The following is a 23,824-nucleotide window of genomic DNA, read 5'->3' on the forward strand; positions in this document are numbered from 1 at the left end:
CACCACAAAGGATCAGCAAGTGTGAGAACAGAGAGAAAATCATTTCCAGCAGAATCTGGAACTCTGAGAAGTTTTATTATCCTCCTGAAAAAACTTCTCAGAGTTCCAGGTTAAAACTAGAAAATATCAAAAAGAAATGAACAGATGAGCTGAAAGGTGGTTAAATTGTGGAGGAAAAGTTTGCAGATTGTTATTACGCCATGACTCTGGCATATCATTTTAAGACATTTAGCAAAAGTTGACGCTGAAGTTCTGAAGAGGAGATCTCTTTCTTAAACCTATTGCACAGGGTAAACCATTTGTAAGTTCAGGATCATTGGACAAGCTCTTAAATCCAGCCCACCTTCACTGGAGTATGGAAATATTATATATATATATATATATATATATATATATATATATATATATATATATATATATATGGTGTAAAACCAGTAGACCAAATACAGAATGTAAGAAAACAAACATATGATCAGACTTCACAACCAGACACATAATGGAAGGTACAAATAGAAACAGTGCAGGACAGACCAAAAGAGTGTAACCTGTGTTTAAAATTCAAAACCTGGGAAAAAAAGGGGGCGGTAATTCTTGACCCTTCTTTCAATTTTAAAGGTCAGACATGTCTTTTGTATTTCCCCATAAAGCAGACAGAAGATACACACAGGAGCAGAACATATTGTTACATGCGGACGTAATCGCACAAGTGATCGTGACCTCACAAACTTGTATATAAAGCACAGTTTTACTGCGCCCCCTTGTGTGTAACCTGTGCAACTTCTGTAAAAAAATCAATAAACTCGAGCGGAACATTTAGCAAAGTTAACCAGCCTCTTCATGAAAGTTGACAAAACACATTTTCTCCATTCAACTCCATACATTTACACTAAAATACAGCTCACATATTTTAAATAAATAATGTAAAAAATAATTTGCCAGGCCAATTTTATGGGACCTTTTAGAAAAATCCTTTTGTAATTTCCTTTTTCTAGATATAAAAAATTCCTATTTTTAAAGATCACTATTTACATGAGCATTTGACCTGTGAACAACAGACAAGCAAAAGTTACTGATTCGCTCAGATCAGTATATAAAAAAAAATGTATATATAATATTCATACACTTTTTATTTTTCCTGATCACTTCAACAAAATAAAAACAACAACAACAATGAGGGCATAGATTTAATATTAGTTTTTTTATAATGCACTGGATTAATGATACACTTGGTATTTCTTCATAAAACCCGATAATTGCATCATTAAACCGCATTAAAAACATCTAAAGAAATAAAAACCCGGCAGTGTTGCTTTATTTTCAGGAGTTCGGCTCTATGTGTTTAAGACACAGGTCTGATTTTCATAGTGATGGACTTGAGGCCGTATTCATAACCTCTCCAGGTATACCACACGTTTCCGATGGCGAAATAGGTGCTGTCCTGCCTCCCCAGATATACACCGTTTGGGTTTGCATAGTGGCAAGCGTTGAACCAAAACCCGCTGAAGTAAGTTCTAGCACAGCCGTATGGATTCTGCTCATTATCGTAAGTGGAGAATCTCTGTCCACTGTGATAACTCAGAGAGTCACCTGCAGACAGAAGCATTTTTATTACACACACACTCCATATATGAAATATATATTAGAAATAAAATGTGTTTTATTTTATTAGCACGCAAGCGGTGACTAAGAGCAGATCGCTCACCTGCTCCTTTATCTACGAAGCCTCCAACTTGGAGCTTGTAGTTACTTCCACCACCCACAGAGAACGTTGTGTAAAGAGCAGACGCTTTCGCCTCATCATTGTCCACCAGGTCCACTTGCAGCTCGTACAGCTTGTTATGGGTCATCTTGTAGAGGTTCTCTAAACCTGCAGAGATCCATTAAGAGGACACGAGGGTATGTTAAGTGTTAAGTTACGACAAACAGGACGTTACACCACAAGATGAGTCTCAGTCCACAGGGTCCTCATCAATGAAGCATCAAATTCCACCTCCCGCATCACGCCGCGCTTTTTATGCTTTCTGTTTACACTTGTTATTCTGAAGTTAAAACGTTATACTGTAAAAATCCACTGAAATCTAAACTCCCCTTTTCCTAGATTGTATTAAAACTATTGAGAGCAGTGCAAATTTCTCACAAAGCGACGTTTAATCAAAACTCAGGGGGTGATTATCATGTGTCTGAGATGCATGTGGTGTTTATTTTGTTTCTCTTTTGCACTCCCTCCTGTCTTCTCTCTTTTACTAGGACAGTTTTATATCTCAATGGCCCAAGAAAATCAGTGCTTTGCATAGAAATACATCGTAATGGATGTAAGTAGGAAAAGAGACACGACAAGCAAAGGGACAATGTATTGTTTTTTTTCAAAGAGGTTTTATAAGATGGAATTCTTATATTAATGGAAGTTTAAATGCTAAGTGCTGAATTCCCTTTGTATAATCCCACAATTGTGCAATTTTGCTCCTAATCTGCTGTATAAATTCCTTTCAACCACATCAGGTTAGAGAGGAGCGCCACCTACTGGACATTTGATTAGGTTCGTTTTGGATAACCTGTGTAAATGTTTTCTTCTTTTCATTTCTGCAGCACTGTCAGTTAATCCACCTCCGCTGTTTGGTTTCACCTCGTACCATGCCTCTAGCCTAACGAAATACACAATTCCACTTCTAATACTTAATTATCGAATACAAAATGCATTAAATCAAAGTGTGCAGTTGGCCTTTTCTCCATCCTGCAACCAGTTACAGAACAGGAGGGTCTGAGCTGATGCTTACAACCATTAACCCACAATAAATATAAATATACAGAACATCAGGAGCAACCAGGAAGAACTAGAATGTAGGACTCTAGGTGAATTAATGAGAATCCAAAATTCAGAAATAAAAAATAAAAATTTCACCCAGCCAGTATTCTCCACTCTTATTCCCAAAGCCATTTTTGTACTGCTCCCAACACCTGTAGAAATTCACACTGCCATCTATTCTCCTCTGAATCACCTGAGAGAGAGAGAGAGAGAGAGAGAGAGAGAGAGAGAGAGAGAGAGAGAGAGAGAGAGAGAGAGAGAGAGAGAGAAGCCACAATTCATTATAAGAGATCACATTACAGTCAGTGCAGAATATTTGGTTTTTACTTTAATTTTCTTTGTCTATTTAACACTAATGATTCTTCTACTTTGTGACATGATAATGTAATTTTTTTTTTTTTAACTTTGCAAATTGAAGATCCATTTTTGTAAATGAAAAAAGTAAATAAAGAAATAAAGAAAGAAATAAACATCTTACGGTCCATCCTTGGACTGAATCCTCAGAGCAGCTAATCTCACAGTACACCTGTACAGGGCTGTTGTCTGAAGGGTAGATGGTGTACACTCCACTACGATTAATACCACCCCTGTAGATCTCATGACAGTCCTGAGGCAGGAGACGGACATACGCAGGACCAGCAGCGACGACAACCAAGACTGACAGCGCTAACATGCAGCATGTCTAAGAGAGAGAGAGAGAGAGAGAGAGTCAGACAGACAGACAGACAGACAGACAGACAGACAGACAGACAGACAGACAGACAGACAGACAGACAGACAGACAGACAGACAGACAGACAGACAGACAGACAGAGATATTTTTAAATGGGAATTTACAACCACAATTCTAAAAGAATTGGGACTCTGTGTAAAATTTGCAAATCTCAAAACCCCATATTTTATCCACAATAAACTAAATAGACACTGATAATACTGTAATATATGCAGTATGCAGTTAGCATTGTGTTTTCTGGATGGAAGCATTTGTTGCTCTAAAACCTGTTTATAGAGTTCAGCATTGATGGACCCTTTCCAAATGTACAAGCTGCCTATTCCACAGGCTCGAAGGTACCACCATACCATCAGTGATGCGGCTTTTTGTACTGGGCGCTCATAACAAGCCAGATGGTCCCTCTCCTCTTTATTCCGGAGGATGTGGTGTCCATGGTTTTCAAAAAGAAATAAAAAATTATGCTTCGTCTGACCGCAAAACTGTTATTCTACATTTTAAAAGAGCTTTGGCCCTGAGAGGATGGTGGTGTTTTTGGATGCCTGCTTCTTTGCATGATAGAGATTTAAACTGCATTTGTGGATCACATGCAAACTGTGTTCCCAGACAATGATTTCTGAAAGTGTTAATGAACCGGCAGTAATTTTTTAATACAAAATCATGACTGTTTTAAATGCAGTGGCCCCTGAGGGCCAAAAATCACAACTATCCAATATTGATTTTCACCCTTGTCTCTTCTGCACAGAAATCTCTCCAGATTGTCATTCTAACTTTAGACATGTAAAGCGTTTTTGATTTTCTATTGTGAATAAAATATGGGTTTATGAGATTTACAAATCATTTTACACAATACATCAATACATTTTACACATTATCGCAACTTCATTCAAGCTAGGGTTAGGGTTAGGGTTAGGGTTATGGGTTATGGATTCTCAGCCTTGCTCCTTGTGCACAGAGATTTCTCCATATTCTTCGAATTCTGAAACATTCGATTATATTTTGTTTTGTAATTGATGAGATATTCAACTGTATTTTTCGAACAGTTTCTGACATCATTCTGAAATTGTAGTCTTTCACAGATTTGTGAAGTTCCACCCATCTTTACTTCTGAGAGACTACACTATCGATACCCACTCATCTTACTGACCTGCTGTCAGTGAACCTCATTAGTTACTAAATCTTTCTTTAACTGTTTAATTTTAATAACACCCACTATTTCCAGACTGTTGCTCCGTCCCAACATATTTTCGAGAGGTGTTGCAGCATCAAATTCAAAATGACCGTATTTTATCCTTAAAATGGTACATTTTCTCAGTTTACACACTTGATATGTTTTCTATGTTCCATTGTGAATAAAATATGGGATAATCGTGATTTTTTTATTTACTTTTTACAGAGTGTCATAACTCTGTAATTTTTTTGAATTGGGGTTGTATTAAGAAATTTGACATTTACATTAACGTCATTTAGAGGACGCGCTTATCCAGAGCGATTTTTTTTTCAAGACAAAGCAAACTAGAAAAAGTGCTAGTTTAAGTGTTTCAGGAAGAGGCAGGGTTTGAAGATAGTAACTGGTAAGTAGTAATGCAGTAGAAAAATCACTCACCATTATACTGAAGGCCCTCATTGCTTTTCTCTGTAAAATAAAATAATGAATGGACTGACAGCAACAACATCACACAAGGATGTGTGTGTGTGTGTGTGTGTGTGTGTGTGTGTGTGTGTGTGTGTGTGTGTGTGTGTGTGTGTGTGTGTGTGTGTGTGTGTGTGTGTGTGTAAAATGAAGTGCAATTATTTGAGTCTGGTTCCTCTCAAGGTTTCTTCCTCATATCATCTAAGGGAGTTTTTCCTTGCCACTGTCGCCACGGCTGCTCATCAGGGACAAACGCACACCATTCACCTTCACTGTTGTTTTCTGTAAAGCTGCTTTGAGACAATGTCTGTTGTGAAAAGCGCTATACAAATAAACTTGACTTGACTTGACTTGACCAAAAAGAAATAAAAAAACCCGGAAAACAGTTTGAAATGTGTAATAATATCTAAACAGCTTTAACAGTCCGATATCTGGTTCATCATACCACCTAACTGATTGAGTATGGTTGACTACAAGCAAGGAAGAGGAAGGAAGGCTGTCTGATGAACATGATGCCTCGTTAGAACAATGAAAATGGCACCATATTGTAATGTATCACTTGTAATGAAGTCAATTATTGTAATTTATTATTGCAAAGTGCATTTGTCTCGGCCAAATGTTCATTTGTTGGCTTGTGAGAGTGTCACTGAATAACATATCCAAGGAACAGTCGCATGATATTTTCCCTCAGAAACCAAGATGCATCGAAACTGTAAACAACGCAGATAACATCTGTTACATTTGTGCAGAGGTTACATTTGCATTTCACAAGTGCAGTATGATGGCAGTGATAAAACAAAGGCATGACACCTATATTTTGGATGCAAAAGGGGACCAGGACCAGAGTTGGGCCCCTAATTATTGTTGCTGGAATCTCTCCAGAGATGATTCTACTGCAGCTCACAAAAGACAAACCAAAAAAAGTGACATTGAGATCCTGAATAATAATGTAACCTTGTTGTTTAATCTTTAGCATATATATGATATATAATTCATGTTTATGTTATCCGATGTTGGAGTTTATATTCTTTAATTATCTGATATTTACATTATAATACGAATACTTTAAAACTGTATCATTTTGAGGTTGCATCTTAATAGTCTGGGAAGCAACACAGCAATGGGACCAACCCAGCCGCTGGGTACAGTGATAATGATTGGCGTGGCATCATTCTTATTGCTAGAACACATTTAGCAGAAAAGTTATGAAGCATAATTGCACACACCTCCTCTAATTATCATGCAATTTTGACCTGAATCTGAATCTTGGAAACTGGAGCCAATTAACAGCCATGACTTCTTTTTTTTCTTTATTAGTGACCAAATTCTGGTCAAATTGAGCTACTTTCATTTCTGAGGCTTTTCTCCTTGTATACCAGTGATATTCATTATCTTTGAAAACATGAAGCAGAGGGAGAAGGACTTGCCTGTTTATAGCACAGATTGAGTCCGGTGATGGAGAACAGATGATTCCTCACAGATATGCATCCATGTGTGTGTGTCTTTTTATACTATAGCTACTCCATCTGCACCAATAAAGAAATGAACAGCTAAGGTAGAAAACTGGCCTGCATCCAGCTTTATTGTGTTCTGCTAGAATACAGTATGTGTGTGTGTGTGTGTGTATTCTAGAAGGAAGTAATCTTTTTTTTTACAAGAAATGCAAAAATGCTGCTAGTTCACATTTGTACATTCAGGTCTGGGTTCCCTTTCGAAACCCTGGTTACTTTATTTGGATATCAAATGACAGCACATTTCATAAAGATGGTATTTGATACAAAATCAATATGTTTCTTCTGCACATTTAAGTCTAAATAATACAGTGTGGAGTTTTCTGTAATGTATGTGGTTACAGGCTTTAGAAGCAGTTAAAATTCAACAGCTTTGTGTGCAGCTCTCTATCTCTATATATTAGATTAGTTTAGATTGGATTAGATAATTCATCTTTATTGTCATTGTGCAATGTACATGTACAGAGTAAATGAATGCAGTTAGCATCTAACCAGGAGTGGATAAGTGGCCTATTTACAATAAATAGCAGTATGATAAATGAGGGTATGGGGCCCATATGTACAGGAGTGAGAGTAAATAATGTAAAGAAAGTGCAGTAGGTAATATGATGTGGTATATATAGTAATATACTGTACGTATATACAGTACTGATCGGAAGGTCTGGGTTCAAGCCCCTGTATTGCCAAACTGCCCCTCTTTAGCCCTTGAGCAATGCCCTTGACCTCTGACCCCAGTTTCTGAACAAGCTGGGATATGCAAAAAAAATAATAATTTGACTGTGCTGTAATGATCATGTGACAAATAACAGCTATTTAACTCTACATATATGAATGTTTGTATGATGCAGTATATATACACTGACCAGGCATAGCATTATTACTACATGCTTAATTTTGTGTTGGTTTCCTTTTACTGCTAAAACAGTCCTGGAATGTTGAGCATCAACACCATGAACTTCCTTCAGGTTTATTTTTTGAGTGCAGAAGTTTATAACCTGATATTGATTTGTTTGGTTTCTAAAAGGAGACGTCAGTGAGAGGTCATTCATAAGGAAACAAAAGAACAGAACAACAGCAGGAAGTTCCCGTAATCTGCCAACAATAGACACACACACACACACACACACACACACACACACACACACGCACATGCATGCACAATTGTAGATAATTTTAGCTCCAGATGCAAAGGTTATTGATTAGACATAATTTGGAAGAAATACACACCTCTCTAAAGAAGACCTCACAGCTGACCATGCAGATCACATGAGGTTATAGGACCTGCTGCAACTCAGAGACAGGATTGTTGAAGGCACAGATCTGGGGAAGACTACAAAACATTGCTGCTGCAATGAAGATTCTTAAGAGCACAGTGGCCTCCATAATTCTCAAATGGAAGAAGTGTGGCACAACCAAGACTCTTCCAAGAGCCGGTCTTCTGGCCAAACTAAGCAATCAGGGGAGAAGGACCTTAGTAAGAGAGAAGACCAAGAATCAGTCACTCTGAGCTCCACAGAGACTGTGTGGACATGCACAAAGTTCCAGAAGGAAAGCTATCACTGCAGAGTGGCTAAGCAGAAGCCTCTCCTCAATGCAAAACCCATGGAAGTCCACTGAAAGACTCTCAGACTGTGTGGAACAAGATTCTCTGGTCAGATGAAACCAATATTGAACTGTTTGATCACAAGTCACGCATTTTGTCTGGAGGAAATCAGGCACCACTTATCACCTGCCCTAAACCACCCCAACAGTGAAGCATGGTGGTGCCGGAACCATGCTGTGGGGGTGTTTTTCTGCAGCAGGGACTGGGCGACTGGTCAGGGTTGAGGGAAGGCTAAATGGACACAAAGATCAAAGCGCAAAGATCCCCTCATTAAAATGCTGTTCCGCAGTGCTCAGGACCTCAGACTTATGGCATAATAATCATTTATACACTGTTAACAAACCCTTTGTTTTTAAAGTCTGGTCTAATGCTGGTGTTCATATATTGAATTTATTGTGATACTGGCCTCAAATCATTTCAAGAATTAACAGCTGAGTTTTCTTTATCTTTTTATATCCAAGACTGAGGTCAGTTTCGAGGATGTGGGCCTCCACTGTGCCCCCACATCCTCTGTGGGAGTGATTGGACATTTATACTCCTTTTAGTGGTTGAGTTTCTAAGATCTATAGCTCAGTCCTTTTAATGCAATATACTTATATTCCAGCTATCCATTCCTGGGAAAGGGAAGGTCTTGCTCAACATGATTGGGGTGTAGTATGGGCCAGATGCACATATGCTGATTCATTATATGTGTATCAATAGGGCCTAAATCACTCCTAGTGTATTATAACCAGTGGTGGTTTCTTCTTAAAACTTTGTATGTTCTCTTCTTTCGGATTTCCTGTATTTAGATATACCTCGAGATCCCTTGATTTGTTAGACGATTCTATTCTCCAGTTAAACGCTAATCAAAAAAGGACCATATCAGCTGCAGGTACAGCCGCCGAAAAGACTATTTTAATATTATGGATAGAACCATCCATTCTCATAACTTTTACTTAGCTATCATATTTCAAAGATATTGTCTTGTTAGAAGTTTCCACTGCCAGGCTTAAAGGTGCAATGACAACACTATTCAGAGTTGGACAAATATTTCTGTGATGTTGCTGGATAGGCTGAAAAGTACTACTATGCTACTATGCCTATCTGACTTTCTTTCTTTATACCAGTGGTTGGCTGCATGGCATCTGTCTGTACAGCGTTCTTTTGAATGGTGATCATGGATATGTTTCTGAAATGAAACTAAATTTGAATAAAAATGTTGATCACAAAAAAGGAGTGGATTAGGGATGACTCTGTGAAGGTCCTAGAGTGGCCAAGTCAGAGCCCGGACCTGAACCCTATTGAACATCTCTTGAGAGACCTTGAAGTGACTGTTCACTGATGCTGTATTACCCAAATTTGAGTTTATTCACAATCTTTGCACAGTATATTGTATCTTACTATATATACCATATCGTATGTGTAAATAATATGTTAATAATAATAAACTTTGTAGGACATAGAAAACTTATCTTTTCAAACTGTATTTTGTACCATTTTAAGGAAAAAATAAGGTCATTTTTAATTTGATGGCTGCAATACGTCTTAAAAAAGTTGGGACGGAGCAACAAAAGTCTGGAAATGTATTATTTAATAATTATATAGGTATTGAATGATTGGGTATAAATAGTGTATCATAGAGAGGGAGAGTCTCTCAGAAGTAAAGATGGGCAGAACTTCACCAATCTGTGGAAGATTGTGTCTACAAACTGTGGAACAATTTCAGAACAACATCAAATTGCTAAACAGTTGAATAGCTCATCATTTACAGAACATAATATCATCAAAAGTTGCAAAGAATCTGAAGAAAATCTCTGTGCATGAGGGACAAGGGTGAAAGTCAATATCGGATGGATGTGGATTTCTTTTAAAATCACAGCATAGTTCATTAATACCTCCAGAAATCACTGTCTGTGAACACAGTTTCTGGTTTTATTCACAAACATGACCCTGTCCCATCTTTTTTGAGATAAATTCAAAATAACCTTATATGTTCCTTCAAATGGTGTATATTCTATATTCATTTGAAACAGTTGATGTTTTATTGTAAATAGAATATGGGTTTATGAGATCTGCAAATCATTGCATTCTGTTTTTATTTACATTTTGAAATGTTGAATGAACAATTTCAGCAATTTCCATGAACAGATTTACACTTGAGATTTCATCAGTAAATAGTTGTTGTGAATGGACATTAAGTGTCACTATGATGAAGATGGGTCCCTTCGGAATCTGGTTCCTTTCAAAAGTTCTTCCTCGTGTTGTTCAAGGGAATTTTATTCCTTCAATACCATCACCTCCGGCTCGGAAGAACTTATAATTTATTTAATTAATAATCATCATCACCTCTACTATCACTTCCACCTTCAGCAAAATCAAACACCATCACTTCCATTTTCACTTCAATGCCAAACTCCTCCATCAAGAACAGTGAAGTTATAAAGAGAAACTCATCACTTTGCTACAGGTCTGATCTTCATCGCGATGTACTTGAGACCTTTATCAAGTCCTTTCCAAGTATTCCACACATTTCCTGTGGCAAAATAAGTTCCATTGTGTCCCCACATGTAAATCCCATTAGGATTAGCATCATGACACTTTTGGTACCAAAAAGCCCCGAGGTAGCGTTTAGCACAGTTCCCAAGTGCATCTAAGTCCTGGTCTTTATCAAAGGTGGAGAATTTCTGTCCGTTGTGTACAACCATAGAATCACCTGCAGATACCAGAAAATTGTTAGTACACACGTCTGCTTTATGTTACTGTACTGTAACATGCATCGCTAAGTTCTGAACTATTTCCATAGCTTTACTCTTTTTACATTTACGACATTTGGCAAATACCCTTATCAAAAGCAACATACAATTATTTTAATTATACAGCTAGGCAGTTAAAAATGAAGGGCCTCACTCAAGGGCCCAGGAGTGGTGGGATTTTAACTCATAAACTCTTTTGCTCTCACCTGCACCTCCATTGATGAAGCCGTTCACATTGAGTTTGTAGCCATTATTTTCCGAATCCACAGAGAAAGAAGTGTATTGTGCATAAACAGATGCTCCCTCAAAATCCTTCAGGTCCACCCTCAGCTCGTATTCCCTCTTTCGTGTGATTTGATGGAGGTTCTCCAGTCCTTAAGATGAATAAAGATCATGTGCATTAATCAGTATGCTCACATGGTGGAAATATTTTCCATTTTCAGTTTTCCTGTCTGAAATCATTGGGATATGAACTATGTACATAAATAAAGGGTTTGGGAGCATGATTTTTTTTATTTACTACAAAAAAGATTAAAAATAAGTTATTGACAAAGCAACTGTTTCTAGCTGCTATAGTGAAGGTAAGCATAGGCGCTTACTTGTTTGGTCGACATTCCAATAACAGTAAATCCGACTATAAACTAAAAAAAAGGGTTAGGGTTATCTTTCTTCAAGAAATGTCAAAAACTGTAACTAACTTTGGCATGTTGCTGTGGTATAAGAAGAATAAAACACTTCAGAATCTGCTATTATGGGAAAATAATCAGACGTGTGAGAGTAGCAGGTCTGTCCATTCTGTCAGTATTGAGTGATCTATGGTTTCACTTCTCACCCAGCCAGTATTCTCCATTTAAACTCCCAAACCCTTTCTTGTAGTGTTCCCATGGTCTGTAGAAGTTCACACTGCCGTCCATTCTCCTCTGAAACACCTGATGAAAAGGTAACAATCAGTAATTTAGGTTTATTGACCATGTCGCCGGTTCATCACTGTTTCCTTCTTGGAGCACTTTTGATGGATTCTAACTACTGCAGACCAGGAACATTCCACAAGAGCTGCAGTTATGGAGATGCTCTGATCCAGTCATCTAGACATCACAATTTGTCAAATTCGCTCAAATCTTTACGCCCATTTTTCCTGCTTCTAACATCAACTTTGAGGACAAAATTTTCACCGGCTGCCTAATAAATAAATCCACCCACTAACAGGTGCCATGATGAAGATCATCAGTGTTCTTCACTTCACCACTCAGAATGTCATAATGTCATAATGTTAGGCCTGATGTGTGTGTGTGTGTGTGTGTGTGTGTGTGTGTGTGTGTGTGTGTGTGTGTGTGTGTGTGTGTGTATATATAATTCTAGCATACCGTCCACTTCTCATGCTTTGCTTGACCTTCCCCACATCCCATGTCACAGTACACCTGAACAGGTGTGTCCTCTGTAGGGTAAATGGTGTAAACGCCACAGAGTGTTTGTCCGTTAGAATAAACATCAGAGCAATCTGAAGGAAATGATTTGGTAAAAATAGGAATACTCTCAACCAGCAGGGGGAGCAGAAGAGTCCAGAAGACTGAAAACACTGAAAATACAGGACTCTGGAAAAAAAGACACACAAAAGAATAGAAAAATCACAGACATATAGATAAATAAATCATGCTGTGAGATTTTTTAAAAGTAAAAGGCAGTCAATTTAGAAAATGACAAAACCGATTAACATAATAAAAATCTTTTTCCATATATAGTGATTTGGCCGTGTTAGAGCCACTTACAGTCATTTTACTTTCCCCCAGCTGCTCATGAATACACTTCAGTTTAATTGCAGAAGGTCAGGATTTGGCTAAAAAGCTGAAGATTAAACAGTAAAAAATTAAAATACTTTGCCCTTTTTAAGATTTCAATTCCTATTCCTTTTCCATCCAAACCGACTCAATTCGAGAGACACTCACTTTTAAATTCTGCTGTCCTCTGAAACTCCACCTCACTGCATCATGTGTTTTCCAGAAAGAACATTTCTGCAGGACATTCTGGTAAATGCAGGTCATATTCCCAAGTCTCCTGGTGGTGGGTTAAATTTTAACCAGTTTGTACATGCAAACATTCTGCCAAATACAGTAAAGCCACTGCAAAGCCAAAGTTGCTGTTGGATTAAAAAAAAAAATAATAATAATAATAATACATTTGTTATATTTATTTATTAATATAAAAAACAATCAGGAATATTTGTTAATAAATCTTTAATATTTAAGCCTATAACTGCATCATTAAAGCAGTGATGGAATATGTTTCAGCTGGAAATCATTATTTTAACCCCAAACTGGTACAGTGCGAAGCTTCTTATTTCTCAAGCAACTGAGATAAAGAAGTATCCGGTGAATTATAATAAAAATAAATAAATAAAAAAAGGAGATGAAAAAGCTAAAATCATTGGAATTAGGTCAATCTAATTTCAAACCTTTAAGCTGAAATTTCTGAATCTGGACTAATTTATGCGAGCCTTAAACATGTTAGTCTTATTTGTATTTATTTAACTATTAGTGCTCAAACCAGCTTTTAATTTTGAGGCGTGGCAGATCTGCCTCCAGGTTTTCCCAGACTGCAGAGTTCTTCACCATATTATGGAGAGTAAGCCCCTGAGAAGGAACCTCATTTATTCAATTCAATTCAATTCAATTCAATTTGTTTTTATCTGTAAAGCACTTTCAACAACAGACATTGTCTCAAAACAGTTTACAGAAATAAAGTTGTATAAAAGAAGAAAGACATTTAGTGGCTATAAGTTTGTTAGTTATAATTGTAATGAGTGAGCCAGTGAAAAATGTGGCAATGAAAATCTCCCTGAGATGGCATGAGGAAGAAACCTTGAGAGGAACCAGGAACCTCCTCCCTGGGCATGGCTTCTCTCCTCAATTGAACGAAGCATATTGTATTTTAATGTTTTCTTGGATGTATTGTCACAAGTACAATTCAGAGGGGTTCAGGAACAGATCTGTTCATCAATAGGGACTTACTGGTATCATTAACCTACTGGATAAATAAGCCTGAGGTACACTATAGTGCACAAAGTCATAGATATATAGTTGTAGATGAATGAAATGAACTTACATTATATTGTTGTCTTGTGAAATAAATAGATTAAGACAAAAATTGTTCTGATTATATTTATCATGCCATTGAGTGCCAACATTATGTAGATTTGCATATACAGCTGGTCTCCGGTCTCCCTTTACAGGTCTCGACTACTTCTTTACTCTTCTGTGATCCAGATTTCTAGACATTTCACCCTTTTGTTTTGGGTATTTAAATAGACATCAATCCATCATTTGTCCTATTTGAGACGTATACTTGGCTCACTGCTGCATTTGTCCCGGGACTGTGGTTTAATCTTTTTCCTATTACCTCTGTAGAGTTATTAACAATAACAATTTATTAATCATATTAATCATTATTTAACATTCTATGGCAATATAATGCAATTTATAGGCTTTATGACCCATCTAGAATTATAACATTCGAATTGAAAGTTTATTATTTTAGCTTTAAAATAAAAAAAAAATATGAAATGACAAAAATTAAAATTCTTTAAAAAAAAAAAAAAAAACGCAAATCTTCAAATCATCTTTATAGCATTATCTTAGGGACCTAAGTGACTGGAAAAGACTCGTTACACAACCGGTCTGATTTTCATGGTGATGAGCTGAAGACCATTAGCAAAGCCTTTCCAAGTGTACTACACATTTCCAATAGCAAAATAGGTTTCATCATTTCCCCACAGGTAAATCCCATTAGGGTTAGCGTGATGGCAATTGTTGTACCAAAAAGCCCCGAGGTAGAGTTTAGCACAATTGTTTGGATGCAAGTCCTGGTCTCTATCAAAAGTGGTAAATTTTTGTTCATTGCTTAACGCCAGAGAATCACCTGTGGATTGGAGAAACCATTCATAGATTCAGGATCACACAAGCTAAACAAATATTATCCTTGTTAATATAAACATTTATGAGAATGTCTAGTTGAGTTCTAGTACAGAATTGGAAGCTCTCAGGACCTGCACACTTGCTAAGGCATCTCTTTCTCTGCATTTTGTTCTTTCCTCCACATTGAGTCAATGGTTTTGTACAGCAAGGATTTTTGCCCTAGTGAAAGTTTGGTAGTGCCGGGATTTAAACACTCCAATTAAAAGCTCCTCATCTTAAACACTCAGTTACCTCTTCCCTAGAACTTTTAATAAATGCAAAAACTACAATTTAATTGAATCAAAAATCAATTTACAGCACAATAAAATGTAACAATCCGAAGGCAGTTTTTATGGTATATTAAAAATAGATTTCAGTTCATTATAAAAACACACACATATCTCAAATCCCCTCCCTCTTAATCCACTGAATGTCAGATTATAAATCAGGGTTTAATGTGATCATCACATCATCTCAGGGTTCCCCACTGGAGTCTGTGATTAGCTCTGTATCTCTCACTCTTTCTCACCTGCACCTCCGTTGATGAAACCACTAACGGTGAGCTTGTAGCCCTCAGCTTCCTAATCCACAGAGAAATAGGAATAATGAGCATAAACTGATGATCCATCAAAGTCCTGTAGGTCCACTCTCAGCTCATATTTCCTCTTACGTGTGAGCTGGTGGAGAGTCTCCAATCCTGTCAGGACAGAGACAGGATATAAAACAACACATGTCCTTCATGCTCTACAAGTTACAGCAGAATCTGGTCTGAGATTTCAAATTAAAATTGGAACAAAAGCATTGTCATACATTTCTTTTAATAATATCTATGTATTTATTTCTAAAGGAAGTATCAGAGACAGAAGAATGTATATATAAAGGTGAGTGAATGAGAAGTGAAATTAAAACTAAAACTAAATATTTTAGTGCCTTATACATGTGCATGCCTTTACATATATTGTGTAAGAGCCCAAACGTGTACACTGAGAGAAAATAACGGTTCAAAAACACACCAGAGAAGCTCAAATACTTGACTAGATCCTCATTTTATGAATTAGATTTCTGAATGGGTCTGTTCAATTTTTTTCTCATAACCAATCAACAATTTGCTGTTAACTCTCACCCAGCCAGTATTCTCCATCCATGTTCCCAAACCCTTTCTTGTAGTGTTCCCATGGTCTGTAGAAGTTTACGCTGCCATCCATTCTCCTCTGAATCACCTGATGTGAAGATGAAGGAAACACTTTAATTAAACTAAAAGAAATGGCTCATAGAGTAAGTGTGAAAAAGACTATAGACTTTCCCCCCTTTCCTGCAGCAAAGGTCACTCTGTCTGAAGTTCTACCCCAACCTCAGGTCAATTCCTGTTTACCATCGACAAGCTGCTCAATTACAGTCAGTGCCAAATTATTTGTCCTTGACGTTTCTACTGGTTTCTGTTTTAACTTTTAACTGGGAAATAATATGCTGGATGCACGATTGTTTATTTATCTTCTGTACAAAGATCCTTATCCATTCACCTCCCATATGATTTGTCTAAAAACCCCGTTTACAAAACAATGTTTTTATCCTAACTTTAATTTTAATAAGCAATTGATTTGTTTTAATTGTCTCATATTCATTACAAAATTTAGAAACTTGGAAAACTGGAAATTTGGAAAAGTCGAAAAGCAGAGATTTTAACCTACCGTCCAGTTCCCATCATTTGTTCGGCTTCCCCAGCAGCCCATGTCACAGTAGACCTGTACAGGAGTTTCTCCTGCAGGGTAGATCGTGTACACTTCACTGAGTGTGTGTCCGTTAGCGTAGACATCAGCGCAATCTGACGGAAAAAGTTCTTGCGAAAAAGAAAGACTTCCAGCCAGCAGGGGGAGCAGCAGAACCCAGAGCGTCAAACACAACACACTCTGGCCAAAAGACAAACAAGCTAAGTGGATTAATAAAATGTTGAATGTGGAACTATTTTTTCTGTAATAGGAATTTAGTGGAATAACTTTTCCTAGTCAACACAAATCACAAATTTCTCTAGAAACCAGGTGGTGTGTGCACACAGACTTCGATAAGGAAATAAAATTCTCACCGTCATTTTCATTTCATCCAGAAGCTCACGTAAACACCAGCTTGATTGTGAAGCAGAGATTCAACTGCTGTAGCTAAGAAGATATAATGCAAATTAATAAAATAATGAAATCAAGCAAAAAGTCATTTTCATTTACAACAAATAAACTCCTAAATATTTTTGCTTTGGGATTTTTTTTTTGTTTTTGTTTTTTTTTTACCCCTAAACAAAAGTAAGAAAAATCTTCTTTACCACACAGATCCTATTTAAACTCCTACCTGTGCTGCTTCTCACATCCTATCTGGAGCCTTCATACTCCCACACTTATAAACCCTGCTGGGTTTCTTTATTGCCCTGAAGGAGCTTCCTGGATCTTAAGCCAAGATCTTATCAGTTTTATTTTCAGTCTTTGATTAATTTATTTTTACCTTGGACCAGGAAATAGACACACTCATAAATGGTAACTTTTGCCAATGCTTTTTACTTTTACAATCTGAAAGCCTTTGATAACAGTGGCGCATAATTTATTGAGGTATTACTTGATAAATGTCTCTATTGTTGAAGTTCTTTGAGCATAAATGATTAAACATGGATAAAATATAAACTTGTGTACCATGAACCCTGGTCAAATCTGGGATTTGAACTCAGGAATGTTGTACCCTGATAAGTAAAGTTCATTAATCTAACTTTGTGTCAGTAGCACAAAAAACACTAAAAGTACTTTGTTCTGGACACTGTGCTGCTTTTTGAAGGAACTTTTTAAAACAAAAACTTTATCAGTGTGTTGAATCAGTGTCTTTTATTAGTTTTTTCCCTGTGAATCAGGAAATAGACACACTCATAAATGGAATCTACTATATGATAAACCTTCAGCAGTTTTTTTAATGGTGATGTATTATCTGTAAAACTAAAGAAGAAATAAAAAGATTAAAAAAATAAAAAGTGAGTAGCGGTATCCTCTGGTGGTCTGTCCATGGTGAATGCGAAATGGTTATGGCACTGGGATGGATATGGCATGAGAGACTAAATAATTGATTTAATATCCAGCAAAAAAAAATAACCATCTTTCCATCTTTCTGTTTCATTCCCAACCTTCATCTTTTTATATATTGCTAAAATTAGAAATATGATGTCGTTACAGGATGCAGAAAAACTAGTAGATGTTTTTGTAACATCTAGATTAGACTACTGTAACGCTTTACTGTCTGGGTGTGTGAGTAAGTGCAGAAATAAGCTTCAGTTAGTTCAGAATGCAGCAGCAAGAGTCCTCACTAGATCTAGAAAATATGATCACATCAGCCCTGTTTTAATCATCTACACTGCTCCCAATTACATCTCACACTGATTATAAAATACTACTACTGACGTATAAAGCACTTAACGCTCTCACGCCGCAGTATCTGAGTGAACTTCTGTACCAGGATGATCCTCCACGCCTACTTAGATCAAAAGGTGCAGGCTATTTGTTGGTACCTCAAATAATGAAGACTCCAGCAGGGGGCAGATCTTTCTCTTATAAACCCCACAGTTATGGAACAACCTTTCAACCAGTGTTCGGGAACACATTTATTTAGTGGCGTCTTTAGTCAGTAGGCGTTTGTGAGGTTATTAATATATTTAGGACGAAAATCACCATTAACAGTTTTACACTCAAGTCACCATCAGTGAACAGTTAACCTCAAAAATGACAGAACTGCAAAGAATGGACCTTTAGAGAAACTCTGATGAGGATGGGTTCCCTTTAAATCTTGTTTCTCTGAAGGTTTTTTCCTCACACCATCTTAAGGAGTTTTTCCTTGACACATTTCTCCATTGGCTCGCTCATTAGGGACAAACTTTGCGATAAACTTAGAGTATAATCTACATTTAAATGTTATATTTATATTATATTTTTATATCAGCAACAAAAGCATGAGTGAGATCAGACACTGATACTCGGATGTAAAGGAAGCTTCAGTTCCAGTTTATTCCAAAGGTGTTTAGGGAGGTTGAGAAGGTCTGGGCTTTGTGCAGGACACTCCAGTTCTTCTATTCCTACTTTAATATTACAAATGACTGTCTTCATGGAGCTTGTTGTGTACTGGAGCATCATCATGCTGGAACAGTCTTCAGGGATGTTAGTTTCAGTAAATGGAAACTACAGCAGACAGAGACTTTTCTTTACAGTTGTATAATTAATTCTTTGTGGTAACAGTTTGGGGATGAAACACGAGTTTGATGGTTAGAGTTTTACATATTTTGTATTGTGTAGCTGATTATTGTGTAGCTTTATGTTATGCTGGACAGTAAAGTTCAGTCAAATCCTTATTTCCTAAACTTACTCTTTTGAAGTGACTGCAGCAGTTTTGATGTATTTTTTGCTTTTTTCCTAAGAAAATATTCCATACGACGTTTCAACAGATATTTTGAGTAGAAGAGTGAAATATTATTTTTGCAATCCTTTGGCTTTTATTGCATAAAAAGTGTAGAAATAAAAACTTTTTTTGGTGTTGAAGAGGGACAGCAAACAGCTGCTCAGACCAATGAAAGTTGGCATTTGGATAATCTTTATGCATAATTCAACTCCTCCATGTTCCAGTTTGAAGCGTTGAACGGTAATGATGATGCAGTCGCTTTTATTGTTGTCATAGTGACAATTTCACACATTTCAGAATGTCTAATCATATATTTATGCAGAACAAAAGTTGATTGAAACTCATTTCTTGGTTTCTTAAAAACTTTATCATTTGCCTAAATGGTACACATATAATAATATATTATCTATATATTGTAATGATGGATCACACAACATTAATAATGCATGGTTTATATTCACCCTCAAGAACAGTTTTATAAAGAGAATCTCCTCACTGTGCTACAGGTCTGATCTTCATAGCGATGTACTTGAGACCATAATGATAGCCCTTCCAGTGCTGCCACACATTCCCAATGGCGTAATGAGTGGCGTCATTTCCCCACAGGTAAATCCCGTTAGGATTAGCATGATGGCACTCACTGTACCAAAAAGCCCCAAGGTAGGATTTAGCACAGTTCCCCGCTGCATACGAGTCCTGGTCTTTATCAAAGGTGGAGAATTTCTGTCCATTGTGTGTAGCCAGAGAATCACCTGCAGATACCAGAAGCTGTCACTACACACTCTCTGAATTATATGAACATTATTTGCCTTGTTGCTTCACTTAAATATTTATTCGTCTTGGTGTGTGTAGTTTTCTCCACATCTCCCACTCTCACTTACCTGCACCTCCGTTGATGAAACCGCTAACATGCAGTTTGTAGCCTTCAGCTTCAGAGTCTATAAAGAAGGAGGAATAGCGAGCGGAAGCTGTTGCTCCATCAAAGTCCTGCAGGTCCACCTTCAGCTCGTATTTCCTCTTGTGTGTGAGCTGGTAGATGTTTTCTAATCCTGGGGAAAAAAGAAAATTATATGCTGAAATATAATGATGAATATGGTCAAGTGCAAATCTATGTGGAATGTGGTGGAAATATGTGATACACTAATGACAGACAGACAGACAGACAGACAGACAGACAGACAGACAGACAGACAGACAGACAGACAGACAGATAACACTGACATTAAAAACCAATTGTTACAATGGTGGATTTCTGCATCAAGTCAAAAAGGAGAGTTACTTTAGCTGTAACTGCTAAGATAGTTAACTCTGAATCTGAAACTGAGAGCCCATTCTGTCTTCCCTACACCACCCAAAGCTCCTACATTGGACACATGAACGTCAGAACTGGACCATGAAGCAGTGATAGAAAGTGATTTGGTTTCATGATGGTGGATAGCTGGGTGTGTAAACTTGGCCATAGGAAAAAAAAAGCGAGCAGGCCAAGGCAGTGTGATGCTCTGGTTTATGTTCCGCTAGGAAATATTGTGTCCTGGTGATCGTGTGGCTGTTAAGATGAGGTCATCTTCCACAAACCTAAACACTGTTACAGACCCCCTGCAGTCACCCCCCTTCATGGCAACATGGTTCCTTAAGAGTGACCTCATTCAGCAAAATAATGCCTCTGACATACTGCAGAAAGTTTTCAGGAATGGTTTGAGGAACTTTAGCAAGAAGTTGAAGAATGTGACTTCAAGGTTTGACCTCCAAACAAGCCAACCCATGCTTTGACCGAGGTAATGTGGAGTCCAAGCCTTGACTGATCAGAGCTGTTTCAGAGGCGCCAATAAAGACCTAAACAATAGTAGGCAGGTGGTTTGATGTTACGACCAGTTTACCTAAACCCATCCTCAAAAATGTAAAACCCATTGAAGTGTGTTAATCATTCTGGCCACATGGGGGAAGCATTAAGCTTGTTTTTTGCCTTTTATAAATAAAACAACTTGGTGTTTACCGTATCAAACATTTTTGATGCTAAGAACCAGTGGATTAAATGTAGATTATTGCTTGGCCTTGTAGTTATTTATTTATGTCTTATATATATAAGTTTTTCAATTGCATCAAAACATTATTTCTAACAGGTCATAATAATTCTTTTTAAAACAAATGTTAAGTTATTTGTAATAGAACTGCCCTAAATGGTAAACTTAAAACTCATAGCATATGCAAGTGGATCTGTAACACTTTTGGGGTTTCTTCTTTTGATCTAAAATGTGGGAATGTAGTCAGTCTGTGTTTCATATCGTGTGTTTTGTTTTTAATATCCTGTGAGTGATCTGTGCTGTCATGTCTCACCGAGCCAGTATTCTCCATCTATGTTCCCAAACCCTTTCTTGTAGTGTTCCCATGATCTGTAGAAGTTCACAGTGCCATCCATTCTTCTCTGAATCACCTGGTGGTAACAGGTAATGTAAAATTCCACATTCTTTATCTAAATCACAAATGCAAGTATTTATTCCTGGGAAATTGGTTCAGTTTAGTTTTCTGTACAAAGCGGTACAAACCCTTTCCCGGGCTGAGACCCGCTAGCTAGCTGCAGGGTTGGCCGACCTCCTCACGATGTCTAGCTTTACTTCAAAATGGATTTTTAAGTATGTCCGATACCAAATCAATTTCTCTTCCGCTGTAGGTATAAAAAAATCTAACTCAGATGTATGAACGTGTGCAGAGCTACACACGTGTTTTTCCAGTCAAACTGACGCTATTCTGGGCCAGTGAGCTGCCCTGTGAGGAGAATCTGAAATCTGATTGGATAAAGAAACAGAGCTGTTTATTAAGGAGACTATGGTAAAAGTCCAGCAGTACTGATTCTGAAGGCTCTGGGCAGATTAGATTGACATGGAAGCACATAGAGGCTGAAATCTGATTGGACAAAAAATCTAACATCCACATACACGTACTGGAATCAGTGCAGCCGAGAGAAACACTACGACATGAGGAGAATAAACTTGTGGAATAAATTAATACAATTTCATGGAACAAATATTAGAATTTAGGTTGTAAATGTAGATCAGTGCTTTTGATAGTGTTTAGACCAGCAGAGAAGGATTTGGTGGTCCTGACCGCCCACCACTGATGTGTATACATATATATATATATATATATATATATATATATATATATATATATATATATATATATATATATATATATATATATATATATATATATATGTATGTATGTACACACACACGCCTTAACATACCATCCACTTTCCATCCTCTTCTTTGCTCCCCAGACAGCCCATATCACAGTAGACCTGGACAGGTGTATCTGCTGTAGGGTAGATTGTGTACACACCACTGAGTTTTTGCCCGCTAGCATAAACATCAGAGCAGTCTGTTGGAAGACCATCCTGAGAAACAGGAGTACTTTCAACCAGCGGGGGCAGAACACCGAACACAGAGACCACCGAAAACACCAAGAACACCACGTCCTGGAGAATAATTAACAAGTTTTCAAAAGTTCATAAAGAAACGTGGAATTAAATATTCTTCAAACTGAATAAGATTAACTTAAAGTAAGAACTAATGAAAAAATACAGAACTTACTCTATGACTTACCATCATTTTATTCTCCTTTAACTTCCTCAAGAAAACGATTCTAAATCAGAGATGAAATTGGCACAAGCTGAACAGAACAAACAGAGATTTCTATAAATGAAAGATAACACTAGATCATAGCTACTTTCAGATTCTCTCTGCTCTTTTCCAGATGTTCATTATCCCTTTTAAACCCCACTGGACTCCCAAAACCCTCCTACGTGATTATGTAAAGTCTTTGCAAAAATGGGAATTCCTAATTCCTGGGAAATTCCACTCTTGGGGTCGATGACCTTACGAAGGAGGTGGTAGATTTGTTCAGATCTTTAATTTCTTATGAATTTACTCATTCAAATAGTCTGTGTGCCCTGTGCTTACATTATAATAATATTATATAACATTTTTATTGTAACTTAAACACAAACTAATAACATAACATGAACATAACATCACCTACTGAATAATGGTTAAGTTTCGTCTCACAGAGTCTGTAAACGTCTGACACCCTTTTTTTTAAATATATTTACTCAGAGAGTGCAGAGGTTGTTACAGGATTGTGAAACAGGATTACAGATGATGGACTGTGGAACCTGGTAGTAAACATCCTGATGATCACTAGAACATTATCCAGGTGTTAGAATAGACATGAGATTCATTCATGTTGATTTATTACTGTTTTCACTTTCATTCATATTTCTGTTTCCTATCATCATGACCATAGATGAAGATAATGATGTAGATTGACCAAAGTTCCTGCTTCACTACCAAATACCTGTGCAGTGAAATTTATCTGTAACACCTGGAATTCAAATGAATAGCAAGAATACACACACAACTCTCTGTTTCTGTACATATTGAGACTAGATCA

The 23,824-nt window shown here is 37.1% G+C and overlaps 3 protein-coding genes and 1 pseudogene across 7 annotated transcripts; all 4 read right to left on the reverse strand.

Annotated features, from left to right (window-relative positions):
- Positions 1-1,109: 1,109 nt before the first annotated feature.
- On the reverse strand, positions 1,110-6,867 carry LOC310715380 (microfibril-associated glycoprotein 4-like). The gene is made up of 6 exons (XM_083521771.1): positions 6,594-6,867; positions 5,140-5,169; positions 3,282-3,485; positions 2,900-2,996; positions 1,703-1,867; positions 1,110-1,587 (listed from the first exon to the last, which is right to left on the reverse strand). The coding sequence occupies exons 2-6, from the start codon at positions 5,158-5,160 to the stop codon at positions 1,340-1,342; spliced, it is 735 nt and encodes a 244-aa protein (XP_083377897.1). The 5' UTR covers positions 5,161-5,169; positions 6,594-6,867; the 3' UTR covers positions 1,110-1,339.
- Positions 6,868-9,614: 2,747 nt separating this feature from the next.
- LOC310715374 (microfibril-associated glycoprotein 4-like) lies at positions 9,615-13,149 on the reverse strand. Of its 3 annotated transcripts, none has more exons than XM_083521767.1 (6): positions 12,959-13,149; positions 12,782-12,849; positions 12,380-12,607; positions 11,848-11,944; positions 11,222-11,389; positions 9,615-10,975 (listed from the first exon to the last, which is right to left on the reverse strand). In XM_083521767.1, exons 2-6 carry the CDS (start codon positions 12,785-12,787, stop codon positions 10,716-10,718), a joined length of 759 nt encoding a protein of 252 aa, XP_083377893.1. In that variant the 5' UTR covers positions 12,788-12,849; positions 12,959-13,149; the 3' UTR covers positions 9,615-10,715. The 3 variants fall into 3 exon arrangements, with proteins under 3 accessions (XP_083377893.1, XP_083377892.1, XP_083377891.1); XM_083521766.1 differs by having other exon boundaries at positions 12,782-12,857; XM_083521765.1 differs by lacking the exon at positions 12,959-13,149 and having other exon boundaries at positions 12,782-12,945.
- A 1,502-nt stretch (positions 13,150-14,651) lies between these two features.
- Positions 14,652-18,558, reverse strand: LOC310715379 (microfibril-associated glycoprotein 4-like; annotated as a pseudogene). Its single transcript, XR_014538236.1, has 6 exons — positions 17,300-18,558; positions 17,043-17,115; positions 16,651-16,869; positions 16,086-16,182; positions 15,492-15,659; positions 14,652-14,927 (listed from the first exon to the last, which is right to left on the reverse strand). The product of XR_014538236.1 is annotated as a microfibril-associated glycoprotein 4-like (transcript).
- Positions 18,559-19,608: 1,050 nt separating this feature from the next.
- Positions 19,609-23,137, reverse strand: LOC310715371 (microfibril-associated glycoprotein 4-like). 2 transcript variants are annotated; one of them, XM_083521757.1, is made up of 5 exons: positions 22,966-23,137; positions 22,620-22,850; positions 21,710-21,806; positions 20,257-20,424; positions 19,609-20,127 (listed from the first exon to the last, which is right to left on the reverse strand). In XM_083521757.1, the coding sequence occupies exons 1-5, from the start codon at positions 22,981-22,983 to the stop codon at positions 19,868-19,870; spliced, it is 774 nt and encodes a 257-aa protein (XP_083377883.1). In that variant the 5' UTR covers positions 22,984-23,137; the 3' UTR covers positions 19,609-19,867. The 2 variants fall into 2 exon arrangements, with proteins under 2 accessions (XP_083377883.1, XP_083377884.1); XM_083521758.1 differs by having other exon boundaries at positions 22,978-23,135.
- Positions 23,138-23,824: the final 687 nt, after the last annotated feature.

Source organism: Silurus aristotelis, assembly GCF_946808225.1.
Source record: "Silurus aristotelis genome assembly, chromosome: 20".
Taxonomy (NCBI): Eukaryota; Metazoa; Chordata; class Actinopteri; order Siluriformes; family Siluridae; genus Silurus; species Silurus aristotelis.

What these genes read in the sequence shown, in the direction of transcription:
- LOC310715374 (XM_083521767.1), bottom strand. An exon ending in CAAAGCATGAGAAGTGGACG is followed by an intron (nt 11,945 to 12,379) that starts GTATGCTAGAAT and finishes CCTTTTCATCAG; the next exon opens with GTGTTTCAGAGGAGAATGGA. An exon ending in AAATGGAGAATACTGGCTGG is followed by an intron (nt 11,390 to 11,847) that starts GTGAGAAGTGAA and finishes ATTCATCTTAAG; the next exon opens with GACTGGAGAACCTCCATCAA.
- LOC310715371 (XM_083521757.1), bottom strand. An exon ending in AAGAGGATGGAAAGTGGATG is followed by an intron (nt 21,807 to 22,619) that starts GTATGTTAAGGC and finishes TGTTACCACCAG; the next exon opens with GTGATTCAGAGAAGAATGGA. An exon ending in AGATGGAGAATACTGGCTCG is followed by an intron (nt 20,425 to 21,709) that starts GTGAGACATGAC and finishes TTTTTTCCCCAG; the next exon opens with GATTAGAAAACATCTACCAG.
- LOC310715380 (XM_083521771.1), bottom strand. Translation starts at nt 5,160, where the DNA reads ATGAGGGCCTTCAGTATAATG. An exon ending in TGAGGGCCTTCAGTATAATG is followed by an intron (nt 3,486 to 5,139) that starts GTGAGTGATTTT and finishes TCTCTCTCTTAG; the next exon opens with ACATGCTGCATGTTAGCGCT. An exon ending in CTTCGTAGATAAAGGAGCAG is followed by an intron (nt 1,588 to 1,702) that starts GTGAGCGATCTG and finishes TTCTGTCTGCAG; the next exon opens with GTGACTCTCTGAGTTATCAC.